The following is a 25,606-nucleotide window of genomic DNA, read 5'->3' on the forward strand; positions in this document are numbered from 1 at the left end:
AAATGTCGTAAAGGAAAGAAAACAGGAAAAGAATAAATAACCAAACACAAAATCTCGCGAGACGGATTCGAACCATCGACCTAAGGATAACAGTAAGACCAACTACAGTCCTCCGCTCTACCAACTGAGCTATCGCGAGAAGCTATAGACGGCGTTGCTTTTCTTAACGTTTCTAAGTAATTAAACTTGTGTATGGTACACAAGAAAAAAGAGAAATAGCGGAAAATGTCGTAAAGGAATGAAAACAGGAAAAGAATAAATAACCAAACACAAAATCTCGCGAGACGGATTCGAACCATCGACCTAAGGATAACAGTAAGACCAACTACAGTCCTCCGCTCTACCAACTGAGCTATCGCGAGAAGCCATAGACGGCGCTGCTTTTCTTTACATTTCTAAGTAATTTAACTTGTGTATGGTAAACAAGAAAAAAGAGACATAACGGAAAATGTCGTAAAGGAATGAAAACAGGAAAAGAATAAATAACCAACCACAAAATCTCGCGAGACGGATTCGAACCATCGACCTAAGGATAACAGTAAGACCAACTACAGTCCTCCGCTCTACCAACTGAGCTATCGCGAGAAGCTATAGACGGCGCTGCTTTTCTTAACATTTCTATGTAATTTAACTTGTGTATGGTAAACAAGAAAAAAGACAAATAGCGGAAAATGTCGTAAAGGAATGAAAACAGGAAAAGAATAAATAACCAAACACAAAATCTCGCGAGACGGATTCGAACCATCGACCTAAGGATAACAGTAAGACCAACTACAGTCCTCCGCTCTACCAACTGAGCTATCGCGAGAAGCTATAGACGACGCTGCTTTTCTTTACATTTCTATGTAATTTAACTTGTGTATGGTAAACAAGAAAAGAGAGAAATAGCGGAAAATGTCGTAAAGGAATGAAAACAGGAAAAGAATAAATAACCAACCACAAAATCTCGCGAGACGGATTTTAACCATCGACCTAAGGATAACAGTAAGACCAACTACAGTCCTCCGCTCTACCAACTGAGCTATCGCGAGAAGCTGTAGACGGCGCTGCTTTTCTTAAAATTTCTAAGTAATTTAACTTGTGTATAGTAAACAAGAAAAGAGAGAAATAGCGGAAAATGTCGTAAAGGAATGAAAACAGGAAAAGAATAAATAACCAAACACAAAATCTCGCGAGACGGATTCGAACCATCGACCTAAGGATAACAGTAAGACCAACTACAGTCCTCCGCTCTACCAACTGAGCTATCGCGAAAAGCTATAGACGGCGCTGCTTTTCTTAACATTTCTATGTAATTTAACTTGTGTATGGTAAACAAGAAAAAAGACAAATAGCGGAAAATGTCGTAAAGGAATGAAAACAGGAAAAGAATAAATAACCAAACACAAAATCTCGCGAGACGGATTCGAACCATCGACCTAAGGATAACAGTAAGACCAACTACAGTCCTCCGCTCTACCAACTGAGCTATCGCGAGAAGCTATAGACGGTGTTGCTTTTCTTAACGTTTCTAAGTAATTAAACTTGTGTATGGTACACAAGAAAAAAGAGAAATAGCGGAAAATGTCGTAAAGGAATGAAAACAGGAAAAGAATAAATAACCAAACACAAAATCTCGCGAGACGGATTCGAACCATCGACCTAAGGATAACAGTAAGACCAACTACAGTCCTCCGCTCTACCAACTGAGCTATCGCGAGAAGCTATAGACGGCGTTGCTTTTCTTAACGTTTCTAAGTAATTAAACTTGTGTATGGTACACAAGAAAAAAGAGAAATAGCGGAAAATGTCGTAAAGGAATGAAAACAGGAAAAGAATAAATAACCAAACACAAAATCTCGCGAGACGGATTCGAACCATCGACCTAAGGATAACAGTAAGACCAACTACAGTCCTCCGCTCTACCAACTGAGCTATCGCGAGATGCTATAGACGGCGTTGCTTTTCTTAACGTTTCTAAGTAATTAAACTTGTGTATGGTACACAAGAAAAAAGAGAAATAGCGGAAAATGTCGTAAAGGAAAGAAAACAGGAAAAGAATAAATAACCAAACACAAAATCTCGCGAGACGGATTCGAACCATCGACCTAAGGATAACAGTAAGACCAACTACAGTCCTCCGCTCTACCAACTGAGCTATCGCGAGAAGCTATAGACGGCGTTGCTTTTCTTAACGTTTCTAAGTAATTAAACTTGTGTATGGTACACAAGAAAAAAGAGAAATAGCGGAAAATGTCGTAAAGGAATGAAAACAGGAAAAGAAAAAATAATCAAACACAAAATCTCGCGAGACGGATTCGAACCATCGACCTAAGGATAACAGTAAGACCAACTACAGTCCTCCGCTCTACCAACTGAGCTATCGCGAGAAGCTATAGACGGCGTTGCTTTTCTTAACGTTTCTAAGTAATTAAACTTGTGTATGGTACACAAAAAAAAAGGGAAATAGCGGAAAATGTCGTAAAGGAATGAAAACAGGAAAAGAATAAATAACCAAACACAAAATCTCGCGAGACGGATTCGAACCATCGACCTAAGGATAACAGTAAGACCAACTACAGTCCTCCGCTCTACCAACTGAGCTATCTCGAGAAGCTATAGACGGCGCTGCTTTTCTTAACATTTCTAAGTAATTTAACTTGTGTATGGTAAACAAGAAAAAAGAGAAATAGCGGAAAATGTCGTAAAGGAATGAAAACAGGAAAAGAATAAATAACCAAACACAAAATCTCGCGAGACGGATTTTAACCATCGACCTAAGGATAACAGTAAGACCAACTACAGTCCTCCGCTCTACCAACTGAGCTATCGCGAGAAGCTATAGACGGCGTTGCTTTTCTTAACATTTCTATGTAATTTAACTTGTGTATGGTAAACAAGAAAACAGAGAAATAGCGGAAAATGTCGTAAAGGAATGAAAACAGGAAAAGAATAAATAACCAAACACAACATCTCGCGAGACGGATTCGAACCATCGACCTAAGGATAACAGTAAGTCCAACTACAGTCCCCCGCTCTACCAACTGAGCTATCGCGAGAAGCTATAGACGGCGCTGCTTTTCTTCAAATTTCTAAGTAATTTAACTTGTGTGTAGTAAACAAGAAAAGAGAGAAATAGCGGAAAATGTCGTAAAGGAATGAAAACAAGAAAAGAATAAATAACCAAACACAAAATCTCGCGAGACGGATTCGAACCATCGACCAAAGGATAACAGTAAGACCAACTACAGTCCTCCGCTCTACGAACCGAGCTATCGCGAGAAGCTATAGACGGCGCTGCTTTTGTTAAAATTTCTAAGTAATTTTACTTGTGTATAGTAAACAAGAAAAGAGAGAAATAGCGGAAAATGTCGTAAAGGAATGAAAACAGGAAACGAATAAATAACCAAACACAAAATCTCGCGAGACGGATTCGGACCATCGACCTAAAGATAACAGTAAGACCAACTACAGTCCTCCGCTCAACCAACTGAGCTATCGCGAGAAGCTATAGACGGCGCTGCTTTTGTTAAAATGTCTAAGTAATTACACTTGTGTATAGTAAACTAGAAATGAGAGAAATAGCGAAAAATGTCGTAAAGGAATGAAAACAGGAAAAGAATAAATAACCAAACACAAAATCTCGCGAGACGGATTCGAACCATCGACCTAAGGATAACAGTAAGACCAACTACAGTCCTCCGCTCTACCAACTGAGCTATCGCGAGAAGCTATAGACGGCGCTGCTTTTCTTAACATTTCTAAGTAATTGTACTTTTGTGTAATAAACAAGAAAAGAGAGAAATAGCGGAAAATGTCGTAAAGGAATTAAAACAGGCAAAGAATAAATAACCAAACACAAAATCTCGCGAGACGGATTCGAACCATCGACCTAAGGATAACAGTAAGACCAACTACAGTCCTCCGCTCTACCAACTGAGCTATCGCGAGAAGCCATAGACGGCGCTGCTTTTCTTTACATTTCTAAGTAATTTAACTTGTGTATGGTAAACAAGAAAAAAGAGACATAACGGAAAATGTCGTAAAGGAATGAAAACAGGAAAAGAATAAATAACCAACCACAAAATCTCGCGAGACGGATTCGAACCATCGACCTAAGGATAACAGTAAGACCAACTACAGTCCTCCGCTCTACCAACTGAGCTATCGCGAGAAGCTATAGACGGCGCTGCTTTTCTTAACATTTCTATGTAATTTAACTTGTGTATGGTACACAAGAAAAAAGAGAAATAGCGGAAAATGTCGTAAAGGAATGAAAACAGGAAAAGAATAAATAACCAAACACAAAATCTCGCAAGACAGATTCGAACCATCGACCTAAGGATAACAGTAAGACCAACTACAGTCCTCCGCTCTACCAACTGAGCTATCGCGAGAAGCTATAGACGGCGTTGCTTTTCTTAACGTTTCTAAGTAATTAAACTTGTGTATGGTACACAAGAAAAAAGAGAAATAGCGGAAAATGTCGTAAAGGAATGAAAACAGGAAAAGAATAAATAACCAAACACAAAATCTCGCGAGACGGATTCGAACCATCGACCTAAGGATAACAGTAAGACCAACTACAGTCCTCCGCTCTACCAACTGAGCTATCGCGAGAAGCTATAGACGGTGTTGCTTTTCTTAACGTTTCTAAGTAATTAAACTTGTGTATGGTACACAAGAAAAAAGAGAAATAGCGGAAAATGTCGTAAAGGAAAGAAAACAGGAAAAGAATAAATAACCAAACACAAAATCTCGCGAGACGGATTCGAACCATCGACCTAAGGATAACAGTAAGACCAACTACAGTCCTCCGCTCTACCAACTGAGCTATCGCGAGAAGCTATAGACGGCGTTGCTTTTCTTAACGTTTCTAAGTAATTAAACTTGTGTATGGTACACAAGAAAAAAGAGAAATAGCGGAAAATGTCGTAAAGGAATGAAAACAGGAAAAGAATAAATAACCAAACACAAAATCTCGCGAGACGGATTCGAACCATCGACCTAAGGATAACAGTAAGACCAACTACAGTCCTCCGCTCTACCAACTGAGCTATCGCGAGAAGCTATAGACGGCGTTGCTTTTCTTAACGTTTCTAAGTAATTAAACTTGTGTATGGTACACAAGAAAAAAGAGAAATAGCGGAAAATGTCGTAAAGGAATGAAAACAGGAAAAGAATAAATAACCAAACACAAAATCTCGCGAGACGGATTCGAACCATCGACCTAAGGATAACAGTAAGACCAACTACAGTCCTCCGCTCTACCAACTGAGCTATCACGAGAAGCTATAGACGGCGTTGCTTTTCTTAACGTTTCTAAGTAATTAAACTTGTGTATGGTACACAAGAAAAAAAAAATAGCGGAAAATGTCGTAAAGGAATGAAAACAGGAAAAGAATAAATAACCAAACACAAAATCTCGCGAGACGGATTCGAACCATCGACCTAAGGATAACAGTAAGACCAACTACAGTCCTCCGCTCTACCAACTGAGCTATCGCGAGAAGCTATAGACGGCGTTGCTTTTCTTAACATTTCTATGTAATTTAACTTGTGTATGGTAAACAAGAAAACAGAGAAATAGCGGAAAATGTCGTAAAGGAATGAAAACAGGAAAAGAATAAATAACCAAACACAAAACCTCGCGAGACGGATTCGAACCATCGACCTAAGGATAACAGTAAGACCAACTACAGTCCTCCGCTCTACCAACTGAGCTATCGCGAGAAGCTATAGACGGCGTTGCTTTTCTTAACATTTCTAAGTAATTTAACTTGTGTATGGTAAACAAGAGAAAAGAGAAATAGCGGAAAATGTCGTAAAGGAATGAAAACCGGAAAAGAATAAATAACCAAACACAAAATCTCGCGAGACGGATTTTAACCATCGACCTAAGGATAACAGTAAGACCAACTACAGTCCTCCGCTCTACCAACTGAGCTATCGCGAGAAGCTACAGACGGCGCTGCTTTTCTTAACATTTCCATGTAATTTAACTTGTGTATGGTAAACAAGAAAACAGAGAAATAGCGGAAAATGTCGTAAAGGAATGAAAACAGGAAAAAAATAAATAACCAAACACAAAATCTCGCGAGACGGATTCGAACCATCGACCTAAGGATAACAGTAAGACCAACTACAGTCCTCCGCTCTACCAACTGAGCTATCGCGAGAAGCTATAGACGGCGCTGCTTTTCTTAACATTTCTAAGTAATTTAACTGGTGTATGGAAAACAAGAAAAAAGAGAAATAGCGGAAAATGTCGTAAATGAATGAAAACAGGAAAAGAATAAATAACCAAACACAAAATCTCGCGAGACGGATTTTAACCATCGACCTAAGGATAACAGTAAGACCAACTACAGTCCTCCGCTCTACCAACTGAGCTATCGCGAGAAGCTATAGACGGCGTTGCTTTTCTTAACATTTCTATGTAATTTAACTTGTGTATGGTAAACAAGAAAACAGAGAAATAGCGGAAAATGTCGTAAAGGAATGAAAACAGGAAAAGAATAAATAACCAAACACAAAATCTCGCGAGACGGATTCGAACCATCGACCTAAGGATAACAGTAAGACCAACTACAGTCCTCCGCTCTACCAACTGAGCTATCGCGAGAAGCTATAGACGGCGCTGCTTTTCTTAACATTTCTAAGTAATTTAACTTGTGTATGGTAAACAAGAAAAAAGAGAAATAGCGGAAAATGTCGTAAAGGAATGAAAACAGGAAAAGAATAAATAACCAAACACAAAATCTCGCGAGACGGATTTGAACCATCGACCTAAGGATAACAGTAAGACCAACTACAGTCCTCCGCTCTACCAACTGAGCTATCGCGAGAAGCTATAGACGGCGTTGCTTTTCTTAACATTTCTAAGTAATTTAACTTGTGTATAGTAAACAAGAAAAGAGAGAAATAGCGGAAAATGTCGTAAAGGAATGAAAACAGGAAAAGAATAAATAACCAAACACAAAATCTCGCGAGACGGATTTTAACCATCGACCTAAGGATAACAGTAAGACCAACTACAGTCCTCCGCTCTACCAACTGAGCTATCGCGAGAAGCTATAGACGACGCTGCTTTTCTTTACATTTCTATGTAATTAAACTTGTGTATGGTAAACAAGAAAAGAGAGAAATAGCGGAAAATGTCGTAAAGGAATGAAAACAGGAAAAGAATAAATAACCAAACACAAAATCTCGCGAGACGGATTTGAACCATCGACCTAAGGATAACAGTAAGACCAACTACAGTCCTCCGCTCTACCAACTGAGCTATCGCGAGAAGCTATAGACGGCGTTGCTTTTCTTAACATTTCTATGTAATTTAACTTGTGTATAGTAAACAAGAAAAGAGAGAAATAGCGGAAAATGTCGTAAAGGAATGAAAACCGGAAAAGAATAAATAACCAAACACAAAATCTCGCGAGACGGATTTTAACCATCGACCTAAGGATAACAGTAAGACCAACTACAGTCCTCCGCTCTACCAACTGAGCTATCGCGAGAAGCTATAGACGACGCTGCTTTTCTTTACATTTCTATGTAATTTAACTTGTGTATGGTAAACAAGAAAAGAGAGAAATAGCGGAAAATGTCGTAAAGGAATGAAAACAGGAAAAGAATAAATAACCAAACACAAAATCTCGCGAGACGGATTTTAACCATCGACCTAAGGATAACAGTAAGACCAACTACAGTCCTCCGCTCTACCAACTGAGATATCGCGAGAAGCTATAGACGCCGCTGCTTTTCTTAAAATTTCTAAGTAATTTAACTTGTGTATAGTAAACAAGAAAAGAGAGAAATAGCGAAAAATGTCGTAAAGGAATGAAAACAGGAAAAGAATAAATAACCAAACACAAAATCTAACGAGACGGATTCGAACCATCGACCTAAGGATAACAGTAAGACCAACTACAGTCCTCCGCTCTACCAACTGAGCTATCGCGAGAAGTTGTAGACGGCGCTGCTTTTGTTAAAATTTCTAAGTAATTCAACTTGTGTGTAGTAAACAAGAAAAGAGAGAAATAGCGGAAAATGTCGTAAAGGAATGAAAACAGGAAAAGAATAAATAACCAAACACAAAATCTCGCGAGACGGATTTTAACCATCGACCTAAGGATAACAGTAAGACCAACTACAGTCCTCCGCTCTACCAACTGAGCTATCGCGAGAAGCTATAGACGGCGTTGCTTTTCTTAACATTTCTATGTAATTTAACTTGTGTATGGTAAACAAGAAAAGAGAGAAATAGCGGAAAATGTCGTAAAGGAATGAAAACAGGAAAAGTATAAATAACCAAACACAAAATCTCGCGAGACGGATTCGAACCATCGACCTAAGGATGACAGTAAGACCAACTACAGTCCTCCGCTCTACCAACTGAGCTATCGCGAGAAGCTATAGACGGCGCTGCTTTTCTTAACATTTCTATGTAATTTGACTTGTGTATGGTAAACAAGAAAACAGAGAAATAGCGGAAAATGTCGTAAAGGGATGAAAACAGGAAAAGAATAAATAACCAAACACAAAATCTCGCGAGACGGATTCGAACCATCGACCTAAGGATAACAGTAAGACCAACTACAGTCCTCCGCTCTACCAACTGAGCTATCGCGAGAAGCTATAGACGGCGCTGCTTTTCTTAACATTTCTAAGTAATTTAACTTGTGTATGGTAAACAAGAAAACAGAGAAATAGCGGAAAATGTCGTAAAGGAATGAAAACAGGAAAAGAATAAATAACCAAACACAAAATCTCGCGAGACGGATTTTAACCATCGACCTAAGGATAACAGTAAGACTAACTACAGTCCTCCGCTCTACCAACTGAGCTATCGCGGGAAGCTATAGACGGCGTTGCTTTTCTTAACATTTCTATGTAATTTAACTTGTGTATGGTAAACAAGAAAACAGAGAAATAGCGGAAAATGTCGTAAAGAAATGAAAACAGGAAAAGAATAAATAACCAAACACAAAATCTCGCGAGACGGACTCGAACCATCGACCTAAGGATAACAGTAAGACCAACTACAGTCCTCCGCTCTACCAACTGAGCTATCGCGAGAAGCTATAGACGGCGCTGCTTTTCTTAACATTTCTAAGTAATTTAACTTGTGTATGGTAAACAAGAAAAAAGAGAAATAGCGGAAAATGTCGTAAAGGAATGAAAACAGGAAAAGAATAAATAACCAAACACAAAATCTCGCGAGACGGATTTTAACCATCGACCTAAGGATAACAGCAAGACCAACTACAGTCCTCCGCTCTACCAACTGAGCTATCGCGAGAAGCTATAGACGGCGTTGCTTTTCTTAACATTTCTAAGTAATTTAACTTGTGTATAGTAAACAAGAAAAGAGAGAAATAGCGGAAAATGTCGTAAAGGAATGAAAACAGGAAAAGAATAAATAACCAAACACAAAATCTCGCGAGACGGATTTTAACCATCGACCTAAGGATAACAGTAAGACCAACTACAGTCCTCCGCTCTACCAACTGAGCTATCGCGAGAAGCTGTTGACGACGCTGCTTTTCTTTACATTTCTATGTAATTTAACTTGTGTATGGTAAACAAGAAAAGAGAGAAATAGCGGAAAATGTCGTAAAGGAATGAAAACAGGAAAAGAATAAATAACCAAACACAAAATCTCGCGAGAAAGATTTTAACCATCGACCTAAGGATAACAGTAAGACCAACTACAGTCCTCCGCTCTACGAACTGAGCTATCGCGAGAAGCTGTAGACGGCGCTGCATTTCTTAAAATTTCTAAGTAATTTAACTTGTGTATAGTAAACAAGAAAAGAGAGAAATAGCGAAAAATGTCGTAAAGGAATGAAAACAGGAAAAGAATAAATAGCCAAACACAAAATCTCGCGAGACGGATTTTAACCATCGACCTAAGGATAACAGTAAGACCAACTACAGTCCTCCGCTCTACGAACTGAGCTATCGCGAGAAGCTGTAGACGGCGCTGCTTTTCTTAAAATTTCTAAGTAATTTAACTTGTGTATAGTAAACAAGAAAAGAGAGAAATAGCGGAAAATGTCGTAAAGGAATGAAAACAGGAAAAGAATAAATAACCAAACACAAAATCTCGCGAGACGGATTCGAACCATCGACCTAAGGATAACAGTAAGACCAACTACAGTCCTCCGCTCTACCAACTGAGCTATCGCGAGAAGCTATAGACGCCGCTGCTTTTCTTAAAATTTCTAAGTAATTTAACTTGTGTATAGTAAACAAGAAAAGAGAGAAATAGCGGAAAATGTCGTAAAGGAATGAAAACAGGAAAAGAATAAATAACCAAACACAAAATCTCGCGAGATTGATTTTAACCATCGACCTTAGGATAACAGTAAGACCAACTACAGTCCTCCGCTCTACCAACTGAGTTATCGCGAGAAGCTATAGACGCCGCTGCTTTTCTTAAAATTTCTAAGTAATTTAACTTGTGTATAGTAAACAAGAAAAGAGAGAAATAGCGAAAAATGTCGTAAAGGAATGAAAACAGGAAAAGAATAAATAACCAAACACAAAATCTAACGAGACGGATTCGAACCATCGACCTAAGGATAACAGTAAGACCAACTACAGTCCTCCGCTCTACCAACTGAGCTATCGCGAGAAGCTATAGACGCCGCTGCTTTTCTTAAAATTTCTAAGTAATTTAACTTGTGTATAGTAAACAAGAAAAGAGAGAAATAGCGGAAAATGTCGTAAAGGAATGAAAACAGGAAAAGAATAAATAACCAAACACAAAATCTCGCGAGACGGATTCGAACCATCGACCTAAGGATAACAGTAAGACCAACTACAGTCCTCCGCTCTACCAACTGAGCTATCGCGAGAAGCTATAGACGCCGCTGCTTTTCTTAACATTTCTAAGTAATTTAACTTGTGTATAGTAAACAAGAAAAGAGAGAAATAGCGGAAAATGTCGTAAAGGAATGAAAACAGGAAAAGAATAAATAACCAAACACAAAATCTCGCGAGACGGATTCGAACCATCGACCTAAGGATAACAGTAAGACCAACTACAGTCCTCCGCTCTACCAACTGAGCTATCGCGAGAAGCTATAGACGCCGCTGCTTTTCTTAAAATTTCTAAGTAATTTAACTTGTGTATAGTAAACAAGAAAAGAGAGAAATAGCGGAAAATGTCGTAAAGGAATGAAAACAGGAAAAGAATAAATAACCAAACACAAAATCTCGCTAGATTGATTTTAACCATCGACCTTAGGATAACAGTAAGACCAACTACAGTCCTCCGCTCTACCAACTGAGATATCGCGAGAAGCTATAGACGCCGCTGCTTTTCTTAAAATTTCTAAGTAATTTAACTTGTGTATAGTAAACAAGAAAAGAGAGAAATAGCGGAAAATGTCGTAAAGGAATGAAAACAGGAAAAGAATAAATAACCAAACACAAAATCTCGCGAGACGGAATCGAACCATCGACCTAAGGATAACAGTAGGACCAACTACAGTCCTCAGCTCTACCAACTTAGCTATTGCGAGAAGCTATAGACGGCGCTGCTTTTGTTAAAATGTTTAAGTAATTTAACTTGTGTATAGTAAACAAGAAAAGAGAGAAATAGCGGAAAATGTCGTAAAGGAATGAAAACAGGGAAAGAATAAATAACCAAACACAGAATCTAACGAGACGGATTCGAACCATCGACCTAAGGATAACAGTAAGACCAACTACAGTCCTCCGCTCTACCAACTGAGCTATCGCGAGAAGCTATACACGGCGCTGCTTTTCTTAACATTTCTAAGTAATTTAACTTGTGTGTAGTAAACAAGAAAAGAGAGAAATAGCGGAAAATGTCGTAAAGGAATGAAAACAGGAAAAGAATAAATAACCAAACACAAAATCTCGCGAGACGGATTTTAACCATCGACCTAAGGATAACAGTAAGACTAACTACAGTCCTCCGCTCTACCAACTGAGCTATCGCGAGAAGCTATAGACGGCGTTGCTTTTCTTAACATTTCTATGTAATTTTACTTGTGTATGGTAAACAAGAAAACAGAGAAATAGCGGAAAATGTCGTAAAGAAATGAAAACAGGAAAAGAATAAATAACCAAACACAAAATCTCGGTAGACGGACTCGAACCATCGACCTAAGGATAACAGTAAGACCAACTACAGTCCTCCGCTCTACCAACTGAGCTATCGCGAGAAGCTATAGACGGCGCTGCTTTTCTTAACATTTCTAAGTAATTTAACTTGTGTATGGTAAACAAGAAAAAAGAGAAATAGCGGAAAATGTCGTAAAGGAATGAAAACAGGAAAAGAATAAATAACCAAACACAAAATCTCGCGAGACGGATTTTAACCATCGACCTAAGGATAACAGTAAGACCAACTACAGTCCTCCGCTCTACCAACTGAGCTATCGCGAGAAGCTATAGACGGCGTTGCTTTTCTTAACATTTCTAAGTAATTTAACTTGTGTATAGTAAACAAGAAAAGAGAGAAATAGCGGAAAATGTCGTAAAGGAATGAAAACAGGAAAAGAATAAATAACCAAACTCAAAATCTCGCGAGACAGATTTGAACCATCGAACTAATGATAACAGTAAGACCAACTACAGTCCTCCGCTCTACCAACTGAGCTATCGCGAGAAGCTATAGACACCGCTGCTTTTGTTAAAATTTCTAAGTAATTTAACTTGTGTATAGTAAACAAGAAATGAGTGATATAGCGGAAAATGTCGTAAAGGAAAGAAAACAGGAAAAGAACAAATAACCAAACTCAAAATCTCGCGATACGGATTCGAACCATTGACTTAAGGATAACAGTACGACGAACAACACTCCTCCGCTCTATAAACTGAGCTATCGCGAGAAGCTATATTCGCCTCTGGTTTTGTTACAATTTTTAAGTAATTTAACTTTTGTATAGTAAACAAGAAAAGACTCAAAATCTCGCGAGACGAATTCGAACCATCGACTTAAGGTTAACACCACGATTAACTACAGTCCACTGCTCTATCAACTGAGCAATGGCGGATGATAATAACATTGTCGGTTTCGGTTTTAATCTTAATGAATTCCTATTGAGTTGTCCCTTTTTATATTCTAGTCCAGTAAATGTCCACTCTGTCGTATTTTGTATCGTCGTCTGCTTTACACTTATCATTGAGTGCCCTCTAAGCCTTGTAAGTTGTAACGGACTAGGTAATAACATTACCGTTTAAAACAAGACACCTTACCTCCACAGAAAGAGCCATTAAATTTTGGGCATCCCATGCGGTCGCAAGAACAGTACCGTCCACTGAAGCGATAATTTCCAGACTGAAAACATATATATATACAGGAATAGATATAAATATGTGCAAAATAACCCTTCGAATAATGTATACAACACTGTGCAACAAGTTTCAAGCTCATAACAAAGTGTATGCATTAAAAACTGTTTCGATGTAATGAAAATATCTTTATAATAAATCCCACCTTTATATCTTTAGGCACCGTGTTCATGTACTGTGAATCATATTTTATTACTACCGGCTGCGTCTTGTCGGCACACACAACGCCGAGCTAGACACAAAATCGAGTACACTCACCATCAAGTGCACTCAACATGGTCTTACTATAACCGCTCACCCGGTGGACTCGGAATATGAGAAATTCCCATATGCACAAAACAAAATCACTCAAAAATAAAAAAAATAACAACATAACTAAGGGTAAGGTTAATGAGTAAACGTTTGATAAACTGATGGTTAAAATTATTAAGAGTTTGCCAGGATTTGAACCTGGAATCTTCTGACCCATAGTCATTGCGCCACAAGTTCTGTCCGTATGCAGAAAGACGCTACCGCCACTATATACATACAGTGCTTAATTTCGTTTACATGGGAAGGTAACTTTTTCGATAAAAAACGAAACGGCCCAAAATCCCTTATTTCGCGTTTTTTTGTGACTCGGCGTTGGTCGTTACATGCCCTATATAGATAAGGACAATCTAGGGACACATACCTTTCAGGGGAAAAAATTCTCAATTCGCTGCATCCGTTCGAAAGTGTTATTGATATATACACTCACACACATAAATAAATAAACATTTAGAATTTTATTAATAGTATAGAAGAATATAGATTATTTGTTATGAATGGAAAAACAGAATTGTTAGTTAAAATCCTCTTTCTCTTAACCTTTTTTTTACATAGGCATTACCACTTATCAAGGTGAAGCTGCAACTCGAGGATAAGGGTTAAAAGTGTACAGTAGAAATGGGGCAATATAGTAACCGTTAGTAATGGAGATTCGGTAAATTTGTTAACTTATATGGAAGGCTCATAATAACTTGTTTACGTTAGACTTGAAGACAACCATATTGCAGTCAGCCGGGAAGTAGAAAAAACGGAAGACAATTCCATAGGCGTGCAGTTCTAAAAAAGGAGCTTTGCTCATGGAATCTACGCTTAGGTTTAGGCACAGATAAAGAGTGGGGGAAACTAGTGATTATGTTTTCTGCTAAACGGGTGTTTCTAGAGAAGTTTGGCGAAGGGGGACCATAGAATGGAGCTCAGCCAAGCACCTGCCATGAAAATAACGATACATCAGAGACAAACTCGCAACATCTCTTCTGTGAGATAGAGGTGGCAGCGAAGAGAAAAGAACACCCCCATAAGGCTACGAATCTATGTTGAACCCTATCAAGGCAGGATAAGTCTTTTCTCGCAGCTCCTGCCCAGATGTGGCAACAGTACTCTATCCTTTGACTTACCTGGCTCTTATATAGATAGAGAATTGCATCAGAGGTGAGATATCTACTGAATCGATACAAGGATTCCACCATTTTTCCAGCGGTCTTGGTAACGGATTTAATGCATGTGTTCTATTTAAGATCAGGAGTAAAGGTCAAGCCCAGAAGCTTGTCAAAACATGAGGCCTCCTCAAGACGAGAGCCATTCATTCCAATTGATTCCAGATGGGAATCAGAGCATTGATGATTAAAAGATAAAAGCTTGGTTTTAGATGCATTAAAAGTAACAAGCCACCTCTTTCCCCCTGTTACCACTTGTTCAAGATCAGAGGAGAGAGAATCAGAGAGAACTTGGTCGTTTACGGTCTTAGATGTGCTACCATAGATAGTAGTGTCATCAGCATAGATGTCTTATTCTTATTATTCTTATTGAATGTTTACCTCTGTTTTTATTCCAGCAGTTGTCTGCGTACATGTCAGGATTTCCCTTTAAAACGTTTCCTCGTCCATTGAAATATCCTAGTATAATGTCTCGTAATGTTCATCACTTATATTATTACGATCCTCCACAGAATTTCGAAAGTGACAATTTTGTATAAAAACAAGTGAAACATGTATGGTCCCCCGTGAGTGTACAGTGATCGAGGCATAAAAAATGACTAAGTTCAGCATTTATAAGAGTTATATAAGATAATGTAAATGTGTCGAAGTTACTCACCATGTTGCTTAAGTTACGAATAACCATAATTCGTAATAATCAGTTTTTTACAAGGGAGTCAACACTGATCAAGGTCTGAATGCCCCTCGAGGATATGATCTAATTCATGTAAAGTGTCAGATAAGCAATAGCATCGTGATCGGTAGTGATGGAAATTGGATAGAATTTAATGATTAACGGAAACGGTACAACAAGTATGTTTATATTGACCATGTTGTCGTCGAGGTTGAAGTATGTTCTCGACCTTGCTCAGAGGTCTCTCACAGATTAGCGGAGGGAAGGGGGCGCATTACTATTCCTTTAACAGTAGTGCTGTCCCGCCAACCTATACAGCGCCTTGTATTCCTAAATTGTCGCCCATCTGGTATTAGTCAGGCTCAGTGTTGCTTAACTAATGTGATCTGGCAGGAACCGGTGTTTCATCGTGATTATGCTTTTTGATTACCAGTAAAAAAAATAAATTTTAAAAAAAAATGATGAATAGCATTGATATTTTTTGTATCACAATTATGTGAAATGTTTTAGGGATGTCAATTTATAAAAAAATATATCCGCCTTATTCTTGTGTTCCTATTTACTTGTTCTCCGTGAGGACAACGTTAGATACAAAATGTTTTTAATTTTGGGGAAATTCAGCTCCTAAAAAACGAGGCATTCACGATTGGAACAAAATACTTTTAACGATAATAATGACATTTATATTCCGAGAGACAGTTGATACGAAATTATAACACTGTTATAACTCTGTTTAAATGTTTACACGAAAGATAAATTATAGGAGTAGAGTAGCCAAATGTATTACAGAAGTGAGTATTGTTCATCTAGTCGACGGCACATATAACAGAACTGAGAGTGATGCGAATTCATTATTGAAGGAATGTGTAATACAGTTCTTTTACATTAGAGGGGAGATACTTCACTTATGATGGACGAGGGGACAGACAATTAATACTTAGGTGGTTATACAATGTTTCGTTTTCGTCCCTCTCTGATTGTTATCCGATATAAACACGAAAAAGTTAATACGAAATTATGACACTGTTATAACTCTGTTTAAATGGTTACAAGAAAAACAGTATGGGAGGAGAGTAGCAAAATATATAACAAAAGTGAGCATTGTTCGTCGACTAGACGAACAACATTATTTCGTCCATCGGATAGCGACGTCCGCCTTACGGCACAGTCGTTCGATTGTTGTGTAGCGGGTACATATTGGAGACTACATATAACGGGGAATCAGAACAATGATAATGTCATTTATACTTGAGAGAGACATTTATAACAGAACTGAGAGAGATGCAAATTCATTATTAAAGGAATGTGTAATGCAGTTCTTTTACATCAGAGAGGAGATACTTCACTTATGATGGACGAGGGGACAGACAATATATAGGGAGGGTTATACAAATTCGTTTAAATTGATGATAGACAAAACACATCTTTCAGTTGGTGAAATGACGACAGACGAACACAACAGTTTACGTATTGTAAATGATTACTTTATTCATACCAGCTGGATGATTAATGATGTCAGGGATTCAATTTTTTCAACTACATGGTCTACTCTTCTCCCTTTCGCTTCTAAGGGCATCAGCTCCATTAAGTCGCTGTCCGACTCTCGTCTTTAACTGACTCTATCACTGTAACTGTGATTCTCTCATTAATTAACTTCGAACCCTGTCTCAATATATTGAAAATCCTCTGTATTTATGACTTCAGAGGGGTGCAATTCCACGTGAATAAATTTCACGTAGATTTTACATATATCTATCCATACGCACGTTTGGCAAACAAAGAATTCCCAATTTTAATTGTTCAATATCTAACCTATTTTTAATCATTATGTATAAACTCGCATTGTTCATTCTTTTAACTGACATAGTTAATATCCAGTTATTTCTCAAAGAATGAACAATTGACTGAATTCCTAAATTAATTATCTATCTCTGACATGAATAATATTTGCGAAAACAATGCCAATCGTTCTGCATACCTTATCTTTTAACACTTGCCTACTGGGTTCGATTCTAGCCTTTTCCCAATATTATTTTATTATGGCATTTTCAAACTTTTCTAGCTTTGCTTTCTTATATACAGGGGTCTGTGCCTTTGTTATAACATTGGCTCAGTCTAGAAGGATTTCACTGGCCAGAATAAAGTAGCAGCAGAACAAATAAAACACTTTATTTTCTGGTTAAACCCCGTTTCATCATTCATAATCATCAGTCCATCAGTTTCGGCGTGAATCATATACACAGGAACACATACGTAAAGCGTTCCACAAGTAATGACTCATATTTTTTATTCCGCCCGGATGGATCAGAATGAATCGCAAATCGTATTATTTTGATGACTGAACATGCACGTTCATGACCTGAACATTTCATCTTTATGTTGCAGATACTGATGGTGTGAAACTACAACAAATCAGCCGTTGTCATAAACGCGCGTCAGAAGCAAAGATGCGTCATTGAATTTCGGCTCCTGTCTAACGTTTACGAGACAAATTCAGTTTGTGTCAAGATAGTTAGGAGATGGGTTCATTGATTTCAGAGTGGGGATAGAGACGTGAGTATCACAATGTGCTGCGGACGCTCATGCACAACTACCACCCCATCGCTGGCAACAGTGAGGTTGGAATAGTAGTGGAAAAGCTCGCTCGTTTTAATGGTAGTATTCCCGACTTTGTAGCACTTCGATATTTTCTTGTTTGTTAAAAAATAATAAAATCATAATTTTAGGAACGATCCTCGCACAAGTATAGCAATGAATTAACGTAATTTACTTTAAATCGTTGCCGTCACTCGAATTTAGTGATACCTGTTTCTATATGATTTTTTCTTCAATTTTCTTTACAGTTTGATTAATCTGAGGATGGGACATCATACGGGATGTCAGACATTTATCCGCTAATTCAGATATTCCAACCGAGAGATCTTTTAAAAATTCTGAGCTTCTCTTTAAATGTAATTGTTTGAATCTCTCTTGCACTTGGTTCACCGGGTTATGTGCCAGGTAGTTTTTTTATTTTAATTCATGAGTCCATTTCCCTCTATAATAACTGGAATGATAGAAATCTTCCTAAGATTCCAGTTTCTTTTCCATGGCTTGCATATGACCTTTGTATTTCGTTATCTTTTCCTTTCATCTCTGGTTAATCTGGCATCATTGGTGACACTAACTTCTACTAAGGTTGCTTCTTTCTGCTTCTTGTTCCGGGGGTTTCATTTATACATTCTCATATGAGAAGACATTTCAATTCGAGATCCCTACATTCTATCACAATTCACACCCCTTTCATCTCGAACGTTGTACTTTTTTTTTAAATTTAATTGGGGTCATTTTCTCATTATTTTCATCAAATAATTTTAGGTTTAATCGAATTACTTATAGTGTCCAAGCTGCCCCTGTAGATTAAATAAAGCCCTGTAGATTAAATAAAGCCCTGTAGATTAAATAAAGCGTTCCGTTTATAATCATGTACATATTTCTGAATTTTACAGGACGCACTTCATTCAAAACTGTGTGAAAATAGCATTTACGATGAAATCGATAGTGGAAGAATTCACACAGGGCTTTTCCTAGTCGTACAATACGCTTAAATATTATATTTTAATTTGTCCAGATTTCGTATGTATTATTATTAGGGCTAGGACAACAGCATCTTCTCGAATGTGTATCCGTTGATATCTCATATACGTTTATATAGAATGATGTGGTTCTCAGTTGATTAATTGTGTCTAACTGTGTCGGTTATTTCCATGGCAAGTGCTCGATCAAATCTCTGATTCCCCCCTCGCCAATGATTCACAAAAACACCCGCCAGCTGAAACCACTGTCAATAATTATCCCCACTCTTTAACGGTGCCTGAAACAAAACTTAGATTCCATGAACAAAGCTTCTTCCTTAGAAGCGCACGCCTGTGGAACTCTCTTCCGTTTGCCTGCTTCCCAGCTGACTACAACTTGGTTGTCTTCAAGTCCAACGCAAACAAATTCTTGATGAGCCGTCCCCTTAAGTAATCCAATTTACCAAATTTCCATTACTACCGATTACTACGATATTATCCCATTGACTACTGTGCACTCAATTATCGATTAGTGGCCTCCAGGCCTTGATAAGTGGGGACTCCTATGTAAAAAAATGGGAAAATTGAATAGAGAAATGGAATTAAAGTTGGCGGGGAATGGCACGAAAGTAAACCATGTTAACACTAGGGCTGTGACAACAGCATATTCTTTTCATTGCTTTGACTCTTGAGTATGTATCTGATAATATCTAATATGTTTTCATATAGTCGGATGTGATCCACCGTTAAGTGTGTCTAACTGTGTCGGATATATACCCGAGAGCCAAAATAATGAAAAGAATATGCTGTTGCCAAAGCTCTAGTTATAGCTGAAGAACTAAGAGCAGCAAGAATAGTTTACTGTATGCCCAAATTGTGATAGGATGGGTGGATCTAAAATCGGACTGTCTTCGCATAAACGAAACCATTGAAAATATGTATACTCAATTCAGGTGATAATATGTATGGTTTCGGCTCCAAATAGATTGATATCAATTCTCAACTCATAATAGATATGGTAGGTCTTTCTTTATGTTTAACGGCATATCAACAAATCTGTGTCATTCAATGCTGAATCCAATAATTTTGGTAAGGAAAAAGGTTTAATGCTTAGCCTTTCTTCTGTCTCCAGATATCTATTCATAAAGTTTCGTTTAGCTTTATTTTACGGCATATCAACCGTTAATTTTGAGTCCAATAATTTTAGCAAAAAAGTGTTCATGCTTTGAAGTTATGTATTCCTCAAATATGTATTCATGGCATTCAGATTAGTTTGGTTGTTTTGTATAAATAATTGTTTTTTTTTCTTTGTTTTGTTTTTGTTTTTTTAACTTTGCGGAACATGATTGAGTTTTGCAAAGAGAACAGAAAAAAACAATGACATCAATGTTTGGTGTGCTTAGGAAAGGAAGACAGTACCTTCAGACAGCCTGATCTGGTAGCAACAAAAAATAGATATGGGTGTATATATATATATATATATATATATATATATATATATATATATATATATATATATATATATATATATATATATATATATATATATATATATATAATAGATGCGAATGTATCTTTACTGTGGTATTTGTAAATTGCTTGCTCAGCTTTACGAGGATAGCTTTCGAAGTGTGTTTGCTTTTAAATGTAATCTTAACCCCAAACACTGCGGCCATTTTTTTTTTTTTTTTTGTCATGGAATATTAGAATTGGTTGTAGAAATTGTGCAAATATTTGGCAGCCGCGTTTATAAGAATAAAATTAAAAAAAAGAATTTGTTAATTACCGCGTCTGGTAGACAATGACAAACGCCACAGATGCACTCTCCGTTTCCCGAACAAACTGTATCGTCTCCCCTGTGATATAAATAGACATAAATATAAAAATGTTAACAAGTTGTTTAAACACGTTGATGAAAAAATCATGATGATTATGTATATTATTCAATTGGAATTTATTATTGAGATGAGTATTATTATCGATTAATTTATTTATTGCAGACTATTATCCTCATCTTTATTGGTTATTGTTTAACGACAAATCGGCCAATTTTTCTTCCGGCCTTCGTCAGGTGGTAACCGTGACGAGATAGGAACTCCGAATCGCCAAACGTCATGCTCAGTAATCGCTGCCATCCATAGTTGTTGTCGTCTCACCACGTTTTGGCCAAGTAAGCTTTTGGCCGGGGTTGGGTAGGATTGAAACCGCTATCTTCAGACAATTCTAACCTGGAACTGTAGAACTTCAACGTCTCTATCGACTGCGCCACGGGCCCCAAAGTGAATAGAGACGTTGAATCTCTACGGTTCCGTTAGGAATTGACCAAGGACTAATTACTTAAGTGGAGAATTAGAACATATACTATACTTGGCCCGTCTTAGTATAAAAAGTCAGCGGTTTGAGTATCAACCCAGATGTGATAGTAATACACCGATACCCAGGAAAATCAAAGCTATAGGACCTGAGAAAGTGTGAGAAGTTTTCTATCCCGTTATAGAAGAGCTACCTACTCTGCAATCGACTTAGCAGCATTGCACTCTTTAAAGTTAGTATCAGTGTATGTCCTGACATAAATCGATCCGTAGATAATAACAGAGGAATTATTTCATCGATATATGATCCAACTTACCATAGTGACTATGTATAAGAAAGCGTATTAATATATGCGCCACTTACCGTCGTGTGCATTGTTCCATTTCAGATTTGCTATGATCGGCGCATTCGCACTGTCGTCCATATACACCTAGATCGCACTCGCATTGTCCACAAACAAATTTTCCCTTTCCGTTACAATAGTTTACACTGTTATTCTGTAAAATAAATAAAAGAAACAAATAATTTGTTGGGGGTTAAATGATAATCAATGAATAATTCACGCTCTCAGATTTTTGTTGTCATCAAAATCGGTGAAATAACCAATTTTTCAAACAAATCGATCGATTTCAATAAGCTACTGAAGATGGCGTGTAGCGTCGATATATATTTATGTTATAAATTTCAAACAAGTAAAATAGTTGCTTATTTTCCTAATATTAATAATAACAATCCGCTGCGAAAAAGGTAGGCTCTCTCTACCATGCTAGAAAACTACTGACACCTGAAAGTATCCTGTACCTCTATAAGGCCACCATTCGCCCATGTATGGAGTGTTGTTGTCACATTTGGGCTGGTGCATCTGCTGCTAGTCTCTCGCTCCTAGACAAGGTTCAAAAGAGAGTCGCCAATCTGATAGGCCCTGAACTGGTATCTAAGCTTCAGCCTCACCCATCGACGAAACGTTGCATCCCTCTGCCTGTTCTACAAGTATTTTAATGGTGAATGCTCTGACAAATTGCAAGCACTTGTGCCCCCACGACGTAGACACCCTCGACAACCCCGACAGGCAGCTAAATCCTACAGCCACACAGTAGAGATCCCTAGATGTAAAAGATCTTTCTATTCCAGTAGTTTCTTCCCCAGAACGACTAGACTCTGGAATTCCATTCCAGGTCCCTGCTACCCTAAATGTACTGACATGCAGAAGTTCAAGTGTAACGTGAAACGACATCTTGCTGCCCAAATCCCAACATAGTGCCCCAGTAGTTGCTGCCTCTGATAGTAGCCCCCTACACCAAAGTGACACTGTGCCTTGTTTGGGGTGAAAATATAATTAATATATATATATATATATATATATATATATATATATATATATATATATATTATGTTGTGATTTGGCTTTCAAGCGCACTTGATGCGTAGTTTATTTCATTCAAATTTAATCAACGTTTCTTTATGGAACTGACACCCCTGACGTTATTCTCGCGTTGCTTGAGCACAGTTCCAATATTTCAAAATACAACAGACTTTTCTTTCTCCAAATTTACAACAGGGAAAGAAAGAAGAAAAAAAAGAAAGAAAAGAGCATACTGAAGATGGAGTGTTGCTCCTAAATATATTTATGTTATAAATTTCAAAGAAGTAAAATATTTGTTTATTTTCCTAATATTACGTTGTGATTTGGCTTTCATGTGCACTTGATGCGTATTTTATTTTATTCAAATTAAATCAACGTTTCTATATGGAACTCACACCCTTGACGTTAAATAGATTGATTGCCTGCTCTAGTTGTGGATCCATCGCGGTGCACCGGAAAGAAGCTTCACAAACCTCCACTCAGTGATTTAGTTCACAATACATTGTAGTCTAAATTGCACTGTAGAGAACCTACTTATGACTTTATAAAATTATTTATGTATATACATATATATATACATATATACACACATATATATATATATACATATATATATATATATATATATATATATAATTATTGAATTGAAGTTTGAAACGCAAGGGGCATGTATCATGCTTTAATTGTGCTCCAAACAGAAACATTATTTCGAACGTAGTTCCCTCACAACAAGAAACCAACTTGAAAACTTGTGGGGCATATTTGTATGGAACCTTCTCAAAAAGAAAAAGAAGCCATTCACTGAACTTTTAGTATTATTGCTTCGGAGATTTCTCAAGATGATATTCGTCAACTAATTTATACATGCCTAATTAATGCATTCCTGGAATGTCAACCAAGTATTAGTTAATAAATCTGCGACCATTAGTTTTCAATTTGGTTCTATAAATTATATATTTATTGAAATAAACTGTTTCTATGGGTGTCTATTCTTTTCTATCATATCTGTATATATATAAATATATATATATATATATATATATATATATATATGTAAATACTACTTCATGTGCTGTCCTTAGCGTCCGAAGACGACTTCCTGTGGACCATCATTCTCCACTTGTCACGGTCGCGACTGAGGGTCTGCCAGCTTCCAGTAGGGATCAACCTGTCCTTAAGATTTCGTTTGACGGTGTCACGAAACCTAAGCTTAGGTCTGCCTATACCTCGTAACCATCCTCCAGCTGTGAAAACAGTATCTGTTTTGGTAGCCGGGAGTTCTCCATTCTGTTTACGTGCCCGGCCCATCTCCGGTTTTTTTTTCCGGATGAGCAGGTGGTACATGCTTGGGAGGTTGGCTTGTGATACGATCTCTCTGTTGCTGACAAAGTCATACCACTGTACATTTAAAATCTGCCGGACGTGTCTCATCATATAGGTGTTGAGGTTGCGGGCACCAGTTTGTACACTGGCCAAGTTTCTGCACCGTATAAGACTGACGAGAGGACGATGGCGCGGTACACCAAGCGTTTAGTTCAGAAAGTCAGGTCTTTATTTTGCCAGACCTTCTGTTTCAGTTGTCCATAGGATATGGAGGCGTTCGACATTCTTGTAAAAATCTCGTCAATTTTGTTGTTGTTCATGACCGTGGTCCCTAGGTATTTGAATTTGCTTACAATGTAAAGCCCCTGGTCTGGGATCTTAATTGGCTGGCTTGTTGCTGGTGATCCAGGTGATTGTTGGTACATCATTTCGGTTTGCTTGATGTTAATCTTCAATCCGCAGGCCTTGGCTGATCCTGCAAAGCGAGTTATGTCCTGAGCGTACTCGTGAATATATGCTACAAATGCGGTGTCATCAGCAAACATAAGCTCCCGTACGAGTATCTTTGTGGTTCTATTTACGTATTTGTATGCATTGGCATTGAAAAGGTCTGCCCCCGGCCTAGATCGTATAAAAACACCCTTATCACAATTTCTAAAGGCATGCCGAAGCACCCCTGGCAGCTAGAGTCAAAAGAAGGTTGGAGTGAGGACTCAGCCATGTCTGACACAATTCTGCACGTCGAACGGATCTGAGAGCTCGCCCTTCAGATTAACTGTGGCTTTCATGCCTCAAAAAAGGGATCTAAACAAGGCTGGTGAAGTGTGCAGGAAAGCCAAGCTTCAGCAAGACTTCCCAATAGTGCTTCGATCCACCGTGTCGAAAGCATTCGTAAAATTCAAAAAGATCATGTACAGCTCCATATTTTGCTCCAAACACTTTTCCTTGATCTGTTTGAGTGAGATCATATCCGCTGTGCCTCTGTTTGCACGGAATCTACATTGTGCCTCAGGTAGTAAGGTTTCAGCGTGCGCTGTAAACCTGTTCAGGAGAACACAAGCGAACACTTTCCCAGGGACTGAGAGCAGTGATATACCCCTGTAGTTACCGCACAGCCTGCGATCTCCCTTTTTGAATATGGTCACTAGCTGTACGTGTTTGCAATCTTGAGGGACAGTTGCAGTGGTCAAGGCACTCTGTATGATTGTGTCGAGAGTGCTAAATAGTTTTTATCCTCCTCGCTTGATGAGCTCAGGGTATATGCCGTCAGACCCAGCTGATTTGTCATCCTGTAACATCAGCACTGCTTTGCAGATTTCATCTGAGTCATTCATTTCATCTGTCCATCCAGTGCTGTGTCGGGAACTGCTCCAGGTTGATTATTGCTCGTTCGTCAATGTCTGGCGTCTCATTTAGCAATGTTTTAAAATGCTCAGCCCATCGTTTTAGAAGCTCACATTTGTCAGTGAAGAGAGTGGAATTACTTCTTACAGGATGGCTCATATTTGGGCTCCAGACTGCTTTCATACTCCCATAGAAACCTTTCATGTCAGCCGGAATCTGTAGTTCAGCAGCCTTAGCCATCCATCAATTGTTTTTAAGTTCC

The 25,606-nt window shown here is 38.1% G+C and overlaps 1 protein-coding gene and 52 non-coding genes across 53 annotated transcripts in view; all 53 read right to left on the minus strand.

The window, feature by feature from the left end:
- LOC145254717 (uncharacterized) overlaps positions 1-25,606 on the minus strand; it is a 281,182-nt gene that overhangs the window by 165,371 nt on the left and 90,205 nt on the right. Inside the window, exons 11-13 of the mRNA XM_080113438.1 lie at positions 21,678-21,811; positions 20,788-20,857; positions 13,216-13,297 (exon numbers count right to left, since the gene is read on the minus strand). Coding sequence (XP_079969564.1) covers positions 13,216-13,297; positions 20,788-20,857; positions 21,678-21,811 — 286 coding nt within the window. The remainder of the gene's footprint in view (positions 1-13,215; positions 13,298-20,787; positions 20,858-21,677; positions 21,812-25,606) is intronic.
- On the minus strand, positions 53-139 carry Trnay-gua (transfer RNA tyrosine (anticodon GUA)). Its single transcript is given in 2 exon segments — positions 53-88; positions 103-139. It is a non-coding gene; the product is annotated as a tRNA-Tyr (tRNA).
- Positions 276-362, minus strand: Trnay-gua (transfer RNA tyrosine (anticodon GUA)). The gene is given in 2 exon segments: positions 276-311; positions 326-362. It is a non-coding gene; the product is annotated as a tRNA-Tyr (tRNA).
- Trnay-gua (transfer RNA tyrosine (anticodon GUA)) lies at positions 499-585 on the minus strand. The gene is given in 2 exon segments: positions 499-534; positions 549-585. It is a non-coding gene; the product is annotated as a tRNA-Tyr (tRNA).
- Trnay-gua (transfer RNA tyrosine (anticodon GUA)) lies at positions 722-808 on the minus strand. Its single transcript is given in 2 exon segments — positions 722-757; positions 772-808. It is a non-coding gene; the product is annotated as a tRNA-Tyr (tRNA).
- On the minus strand, positions 945-1,031 carry Trnay-gua (transfer RNA tyrosine (anticodon GUA)). Its single transcript is given in 2 exon segments — positions 945-980; positions 995-1,031. It is a non-coding gene; the product is annotated as a tRNA-Tyr (tRNA).
- Trnay-gua (transfer RNA tyrosine (anticodon GUA)) lies at positions 1,168-1,254 on the minus strand. Its single transcript is given in 2 exon segments — positions 1,168-1,203; positions 1,218-1,254. It is a non-coding gene; the product is annotated as a tRNA-Tyr (tRNA).
- Trnay-gua (transfer RNA tyrosine (anticodon GUA)) lies at positions 1,391-1,477 on the minus strand. The gene is given in 2 exon segments: positions 1,391-1,426; positions 1,441-1,477. It is a non-coding gene; the product is annotated as a tRNA-Tyr (tRNA).
- Positions 1,614-1,700, minus strand: Trnay-gua (transfer RNA tyrosine (anticodon GUA)). Its single transcript is given in 2 exon segments — positions 1,614-1,649; positions 1,664-1,700. It is a non-coding gene; the product is annotated as a tRNA-Tyr (tRNA).
- Trnay-gua (transfer RNA tyrosine (anticodon GUA)) lies at positions 1,837-1,923 on the minus strand. Its single transcript is given in 2 exon segments — positions 1,837-1,872; positions 1,887-1,923. It is a non-coding gene; the product is annotated as a tRNA-Tyr (tRNA).
- Trnay-gua (transfer RNA tyrosine (anticodon GUA)) lies at positions 2,060-2,146 on the minus strand. The gene is given in 2 exon segments: positions 2,060-2,095; positions 2,110-2,146. It is a non-coding gene; the product is annotated as a tRNA-Tyr (tRNA).
- On the minus strand, positions 2,283-2,369 carry Trnay-gua (transfer RNA tyrosine (anticodon GUA)). Its single transcript is given in 2 exon segments — positions 2,283-2,318; positions 2,333-2,369. It is a non-coding gene; the product is annotated as a tRNA-Tyr (tRNA).
- On the minus strand, positions 2,506-2,592 carry Trnay-gua (transfer RNA tyrosine (anticodon GUA)). Its single transcript is given in 2 exon segments — positions 2,506-2,541; positions 2,556-2,592. It is a non-coding gene; the product is annotated as a tRNA-Tyr (tRNA).
- On the minus strand, positions 2,729-2,815 carry Trnay-gua (transfer RNA tyrosine (anticodon GUA)). The gene is given in 2 exon segments: positions 2,729-2,764; positions 2,779-2,815. It is a non-coding gene; the product is annotated as a tRNA-Tyr (tRNA).
- Positions 2,952-3,038, minus strand: Trnay-gua (transfer RNA tyrosine (anticodon GUA)). Its single transcript is given in 2 exon segments — positions 2,952-2,987; positions 3,002-3,038. It is a non-coding gene; the product is annotated as a tRNA-Tyr (tRNA).
- On the minus strand, positions 3,175-3,261 carry Trnay-gua (transfer RNA tyrosine (anticodon GUA)). Its single transcript is given in 2 exon segments — positions 3,175-3,210; positions 3,225-3,261. It is a non-coding gene; the product is annotated as a tRNA-Tyr (tRNA).
- On the minus strand, positions 3,398-3,484 carry Trnay-gua (transfer RNA tyrosine (anticodon GUA)). The gene is given in 2 exon segments: positions 3,398-3,433; positions 3,448-3,484. It is a non-coding gene; the product is annotated as a tRNA-Tyr (tRNA).
- On the minus strand, positions 3,621-3,707 carry Trnay-gua (transfer RNA tyrosine (anticodon GUA)). Its single transcript is given in 2 exon segments — positions 3,621-3,656; positions 3,671-3,707. It is a non-coding gene; the product is annotated as a tRNA-Tyr (tRNA).
- On the minus strand, positions 3,844-3,930 carry Trnay-gua (transfer RNA tyrosine (anticodon GUA)). The gene is given in 2 exon segments: positions 3,844-3,879; positions 3,894-3,930. It is a non-coding gene; the product is annotated as a tRNA-Tyr (tRNA).
- Trnay-gua (transfer RNA tyrosine (anticodon GUA)) lies at positions 4,067-4,153 on the minus strand. The gene is given in 2 exon segments: positions 4,067-4,102; positions 4,117-4,153. It is a non-coding gene; the product is annotated as a tRNA-Tyr (tRNA).
- Trnay-gua (transfer RNA tyrosine (anticodon GUA)) lies at positions 4,290-4,376 on the minus strand. Its single transcript is given in 2 exon segments — positions 4,290-4,325; positions 4,340-4,376. It is a non-coding gene; the product is annotated as a tRNA-Tyr (tRNA).
- Trnay-gua (transfer RNA tyrosine (anticodon GUA)) lies at positions 4,513-4,599 on the minus strand. Its single transcript is given in 2 exon segments — positions 4,513-4,548; positions 4,563-4,599. It is a non-coding gene; the product is annotated as a tRNA-Tyr (tRNA).
- Trnay-gua (transfer RNA tyrosine (anticodon GUA)) lies at positions 4,736-4,822 on the minus strand. The gene is given in 2 exon segments: positions 4,736-4,771; positions 4,786-4,822. It is a non-coding gene; the product is annotated as a tRNA-Tyr (tRNA).
- On the minus strand, positions 4,959-5,045 carry Trnay-gua (transfer RNA tyrosine (anticodon GUA)). Its single transcript is given in 2 exon segments — positions 4,959-4,994; positions 5,009-5,045. It is a non-coding gene; the product is annotated as a tRNA-Tyr (tRNA).
- Positions 5,182-5,268, minus strand: Trnay-gua (transfer RNA tyrosine (anticodon GUA)). Its single transcript is given in 2 exon segments — positions 5,182-5,217; positions 5,232-5,268. It is a non-coding gene; the product is annotated as a tRNA-Tyr (tRNA).
- Positions 5,403-5,489, minus strand: Trnay-gua (transfer RNA tyrosine (anticodon GUA)). Its single transcript is given in 2 exon segments — positions 5,403-5,438; positions 5,453-5,489. It is a non-coding gene; the product is annotated as a tRNA-Tyr (tRNA).
- Trnay-gua (transfer RNA tyrosine (anticodon GUA)) lies at positions 5,626-5,712 on the minus strand. Its single transcript is given in 2 exon segments — positions 5,626-5,661; positions 5,676-5,712. It is a non-coding gene; the product is annotated as a tRNA-Tyr (tRNA).
- Positions 5,849-5,935, minus strand: Trnay-gua (transfer RNA tyrosine (anticodon GUA)). The gene is given in 2 exon segments: positions 5,849-5,884; positions 5,899-5,935. It is a non-coding gene; the product is annotated as a tRNA-Tyr (tRNA).
- Trnay-gua (transfer RNA tyrosine (anticodon GUA)) lies at positions 6,072-6,158 on the minus strand. Its single transcript is given in 2 exon segments — positions 6,072-6,107; positions 6,122-6,158. It is a non-coding gene; the product is annotated as a tRNA-Tyr (tRNA).
- Trnay-gua (transfer RNA tyrosine (anticodon GUA)) lies at positions 6,295-6,381 on the minus strand. The gene is given in 2 exon segments: positions 6,295-6,330; positions 6,345-6,381. It is a non-coding gene; the product is annotated as a tRNA-Tyr (tRNA).
- On the minus strand, positions 6,518-6,604 carry Trnay-gua (transfer RNA tyrosine (anticodon GUA)). The gene is given in 2 exon segments: positions 6,518-6,553; positions 6,568-6,604. It is a non-coding gene; the product is annotated as a tRNA-Tyr (tRNA).
- On the minus strand, positions 6,741-6,827 carry Trnay-gua (transfer RNA tyrosine (anticodon GUA)). Its single transcript is given in 2 exon segments — positions 6,741-6,776; positions 6,791-6,827. It is a non-coding gene; the product is annotated as a tRNA-Tyr (tRNA).
- Positions 6,964-7,050, minus strand: Trnay-gua (transfer RNA tyrosine (anticodon GUA)). Its single transcript is given in 2 exon segments — positions 6,964-6,999; positions 7,014-7,050. It is a non-coding gene; the product is annotated as a tRNA-Tyr (tRNA).
- On the minus strand, positions 7,187-7,273 carry Trnay-gua (transfer RNA tyrosine (anticodon GUA)). The gene is given in 2 exon segments: positions 7,187-7,222; positions 7,237-7,273. It is a non-coding gene; the product is annotated as a tRNA-Tyr (tRNA).
- Trnay-gua (transfer RNA tyrosine (anticodon GUA)) lies at positions 7,410-7,496 on the minus strand. Its single transcript is given in 2 exon segments — positions 7,410-7,445; positions 7,460-7,496. It is a non-coding gene; the product is annotated as a tRNA-Tyr (tRNA).
- Trnay-gua (transfer RNA tyrosine (anticodon GUA)) lies at positions 7,633-7,719 on the minus strand. Its single transcript is given in 2 exon segments — positions 7,633-7,668; positions 7,683-7,719. It is a non-coding gene; the product is annotated as a tRNA-Tyr (tRNA).
- Trnay-gua (transfer RNA tyrosine (anticodon GUA)) lies at positions 7,856-7,942 on the minus strand. The gene is given in 2 exon segments: positions 7,856-7,891; positions 7,906-7,942. It is a non-coding gene; the product is annotated as a tRNA-Tyr (tRNA).
- On the minus strand, positions 8,079-8,165 carry Trnay-gua (transfer RNA tyrosine (anticodon GUA)). The gene is given in 2 exon segments: positions 8,079-8,114; positions 8,129-8,165. It is a non-coding gene; the product is annotated as a tRNA-Tyr (tRNA).
- Positions 8,302-8,388, minus strand: Trnay-gua (transfer RNA tyrosine (anticodon GUA)). The gene is given in 2 exon segments: positions 8,302-8,337; positions 8,352-8,388. It is a non-coding gene; the product is annotated as a tRNA-Tyr (tRNA).
- Trnay-gua (transfer RNA tyrosine (anticodon GUA)) lies at positions 8,525-8,611 on the minus strand. The gene is given in 2 exon segments: positions 8,525-8,560; positions 8,575-8,611. It is a non-coding gene; the product is annotated as a tRNA-Tyr (tRNA).
- On the minus strand, positions 8,748-8,834 carry Trnay-gua (transfer RNA tyrosine (anticodon GUA)). Its single transcript is given in 2 exon segments — positions 8,748-8,783; positions 8,798-8,834. It is a non-coding gene; the product is annotated as a tRNA-Tyr (tRNA).
- Trnay-gua (transfer RNA tyrosine (anticodon GUA)) lies at positions 8,971-9,057 on the minus strand. The gene is given in 2 exon segments: positions 8,971-9,006; positions 9,021-9,057. It is a non-coding gene; the product is annotated as a tRNA-Tyr (tRNA).
- On the minus strand, positions 9,194-9,280 carry Trnay-gua (transfer RNA tyrosine (anticodon GUA)). Its single transcript is given in 2 exon segments — positions 9,194-9,229; positions 9,244-9,280. It is a non-coding gene; the product is annotated as a tRNA-Tyr (tRNA).
- On the minus strand, positions 9,417-9,503 carry Trnay-gua (transfer RNA tyrosine (anticodon GUA)). Its single transcript is given in 2 exon segments — positions 9,417-9,452; positions 9,467-9,503. It is a non-coding gene; the product is annotated as a tRNA-Tyr (tRNA).
- Trnay-gua (transfer RNA tyrosine (anticodon GUA)) lies at positions 9,863-9,949 on the minus strand. Its single transcript is given in 2 exon segments — positions 9,863-9,898; positions 9,913-9,949. It is a non-coding gene; the product is annotated as a tRNA-Tyr (tRNA).
- Trnay-gua (transfer RNA tyrosine (anticodon GUA)) lies at positions 10,086-10,172 on the minus strand. Its single transcript is given in 2 exon segments — positions 10,086-10,121; positions 10,136-10,172. It is a non-coding gene; the product is annotated as a tRNA-Tyr (tRNA).
- On the minus strand, positions 10,532-10,618 carry Trnay-gua (transfer RNA tyrosine (anticodon GUA)). The gene is given in 2 exon segments: positions 10,532-10,567; positions 10,582-10,618. It is a non-coding gene; the product is annotated as a tRNA-Tyr (tRNA).
- Positions 10,755-10,841, minus strand: Trnay-gua (transfer RNA tyrosine (anticodon GUA)). Its single transcript is given in 2 exon segments — positions 10,755-10,790; positions 10,805-10,841. It is a non-coding gene; the product is annotated as a tRNA-Tyr (tRNA).
- Trnay-gua (transfer RNA tyrosine (anticodon GUA)) lies at positions 10,978-11,064 on the minus strand. Its single transcript is given in 2 exon segments — positions 10,978-11,013; positions 11,028-11,064. It is a non-coding gene; the product is annotated as a tRNA-Tyr (tRNA).
- On the minus strand, positions 11,647-11,733 carry Trnay-gua (transfer RNA tyrosine (anticodon GUA)). Its single transcript is given in 2 exon segments — positions 11,647-11,682; positions 11,697-11,733. It is a non-coding gene; the product is annotated as a tRNA-Tyr (tRNA).
- Positions 11,870-11,956, minus strand: Trnay-gua (transfer RNA tyrosine (anticodon GUA)). The gene is given in 2 exon segments: positions 11,870-11,905; positions 11,920-11,956. It is a non-coding gene; the product is annotated as a tRNA-Tyr (tRNA).
- Positions 12,092-12,180, minus strand: Trnay-gua (transfer RNA tyrosine (anticodon GUA)). Its single transcript is given in 2 exon segments — positions 12,092-12,128; positions 12,143-12,180. It is a non-coding gene; the product is annotated as a tRNA-Tyr (tRNA).
- Positions 12,316-12,402, minus strand: Trnay-gua (transfer RNA tyrosine (anticodon GUA)). The gene is given in 2 exon segments: positions 12,316-12,351; positions 12,366-12,402. It is a non-coding gene; the product is annotated as a tRNA-Tyr (tRNA).

Source organism: Euprymna scolopes, chromosome 30, assembly GCF_053919585.1.
Source record: "Euprymna scolopes isolate OS-2025 chromosome 30, ASM5391958v1, whole genome shotgun sequence".
Taxonomy (NCBI): domain Eukaryota; kingdom Metazoa; phylum Mollusca; class Cephalopoda; order Sepiida; family Sepiolidae; genus Euprymna; species Euprymna scolopes.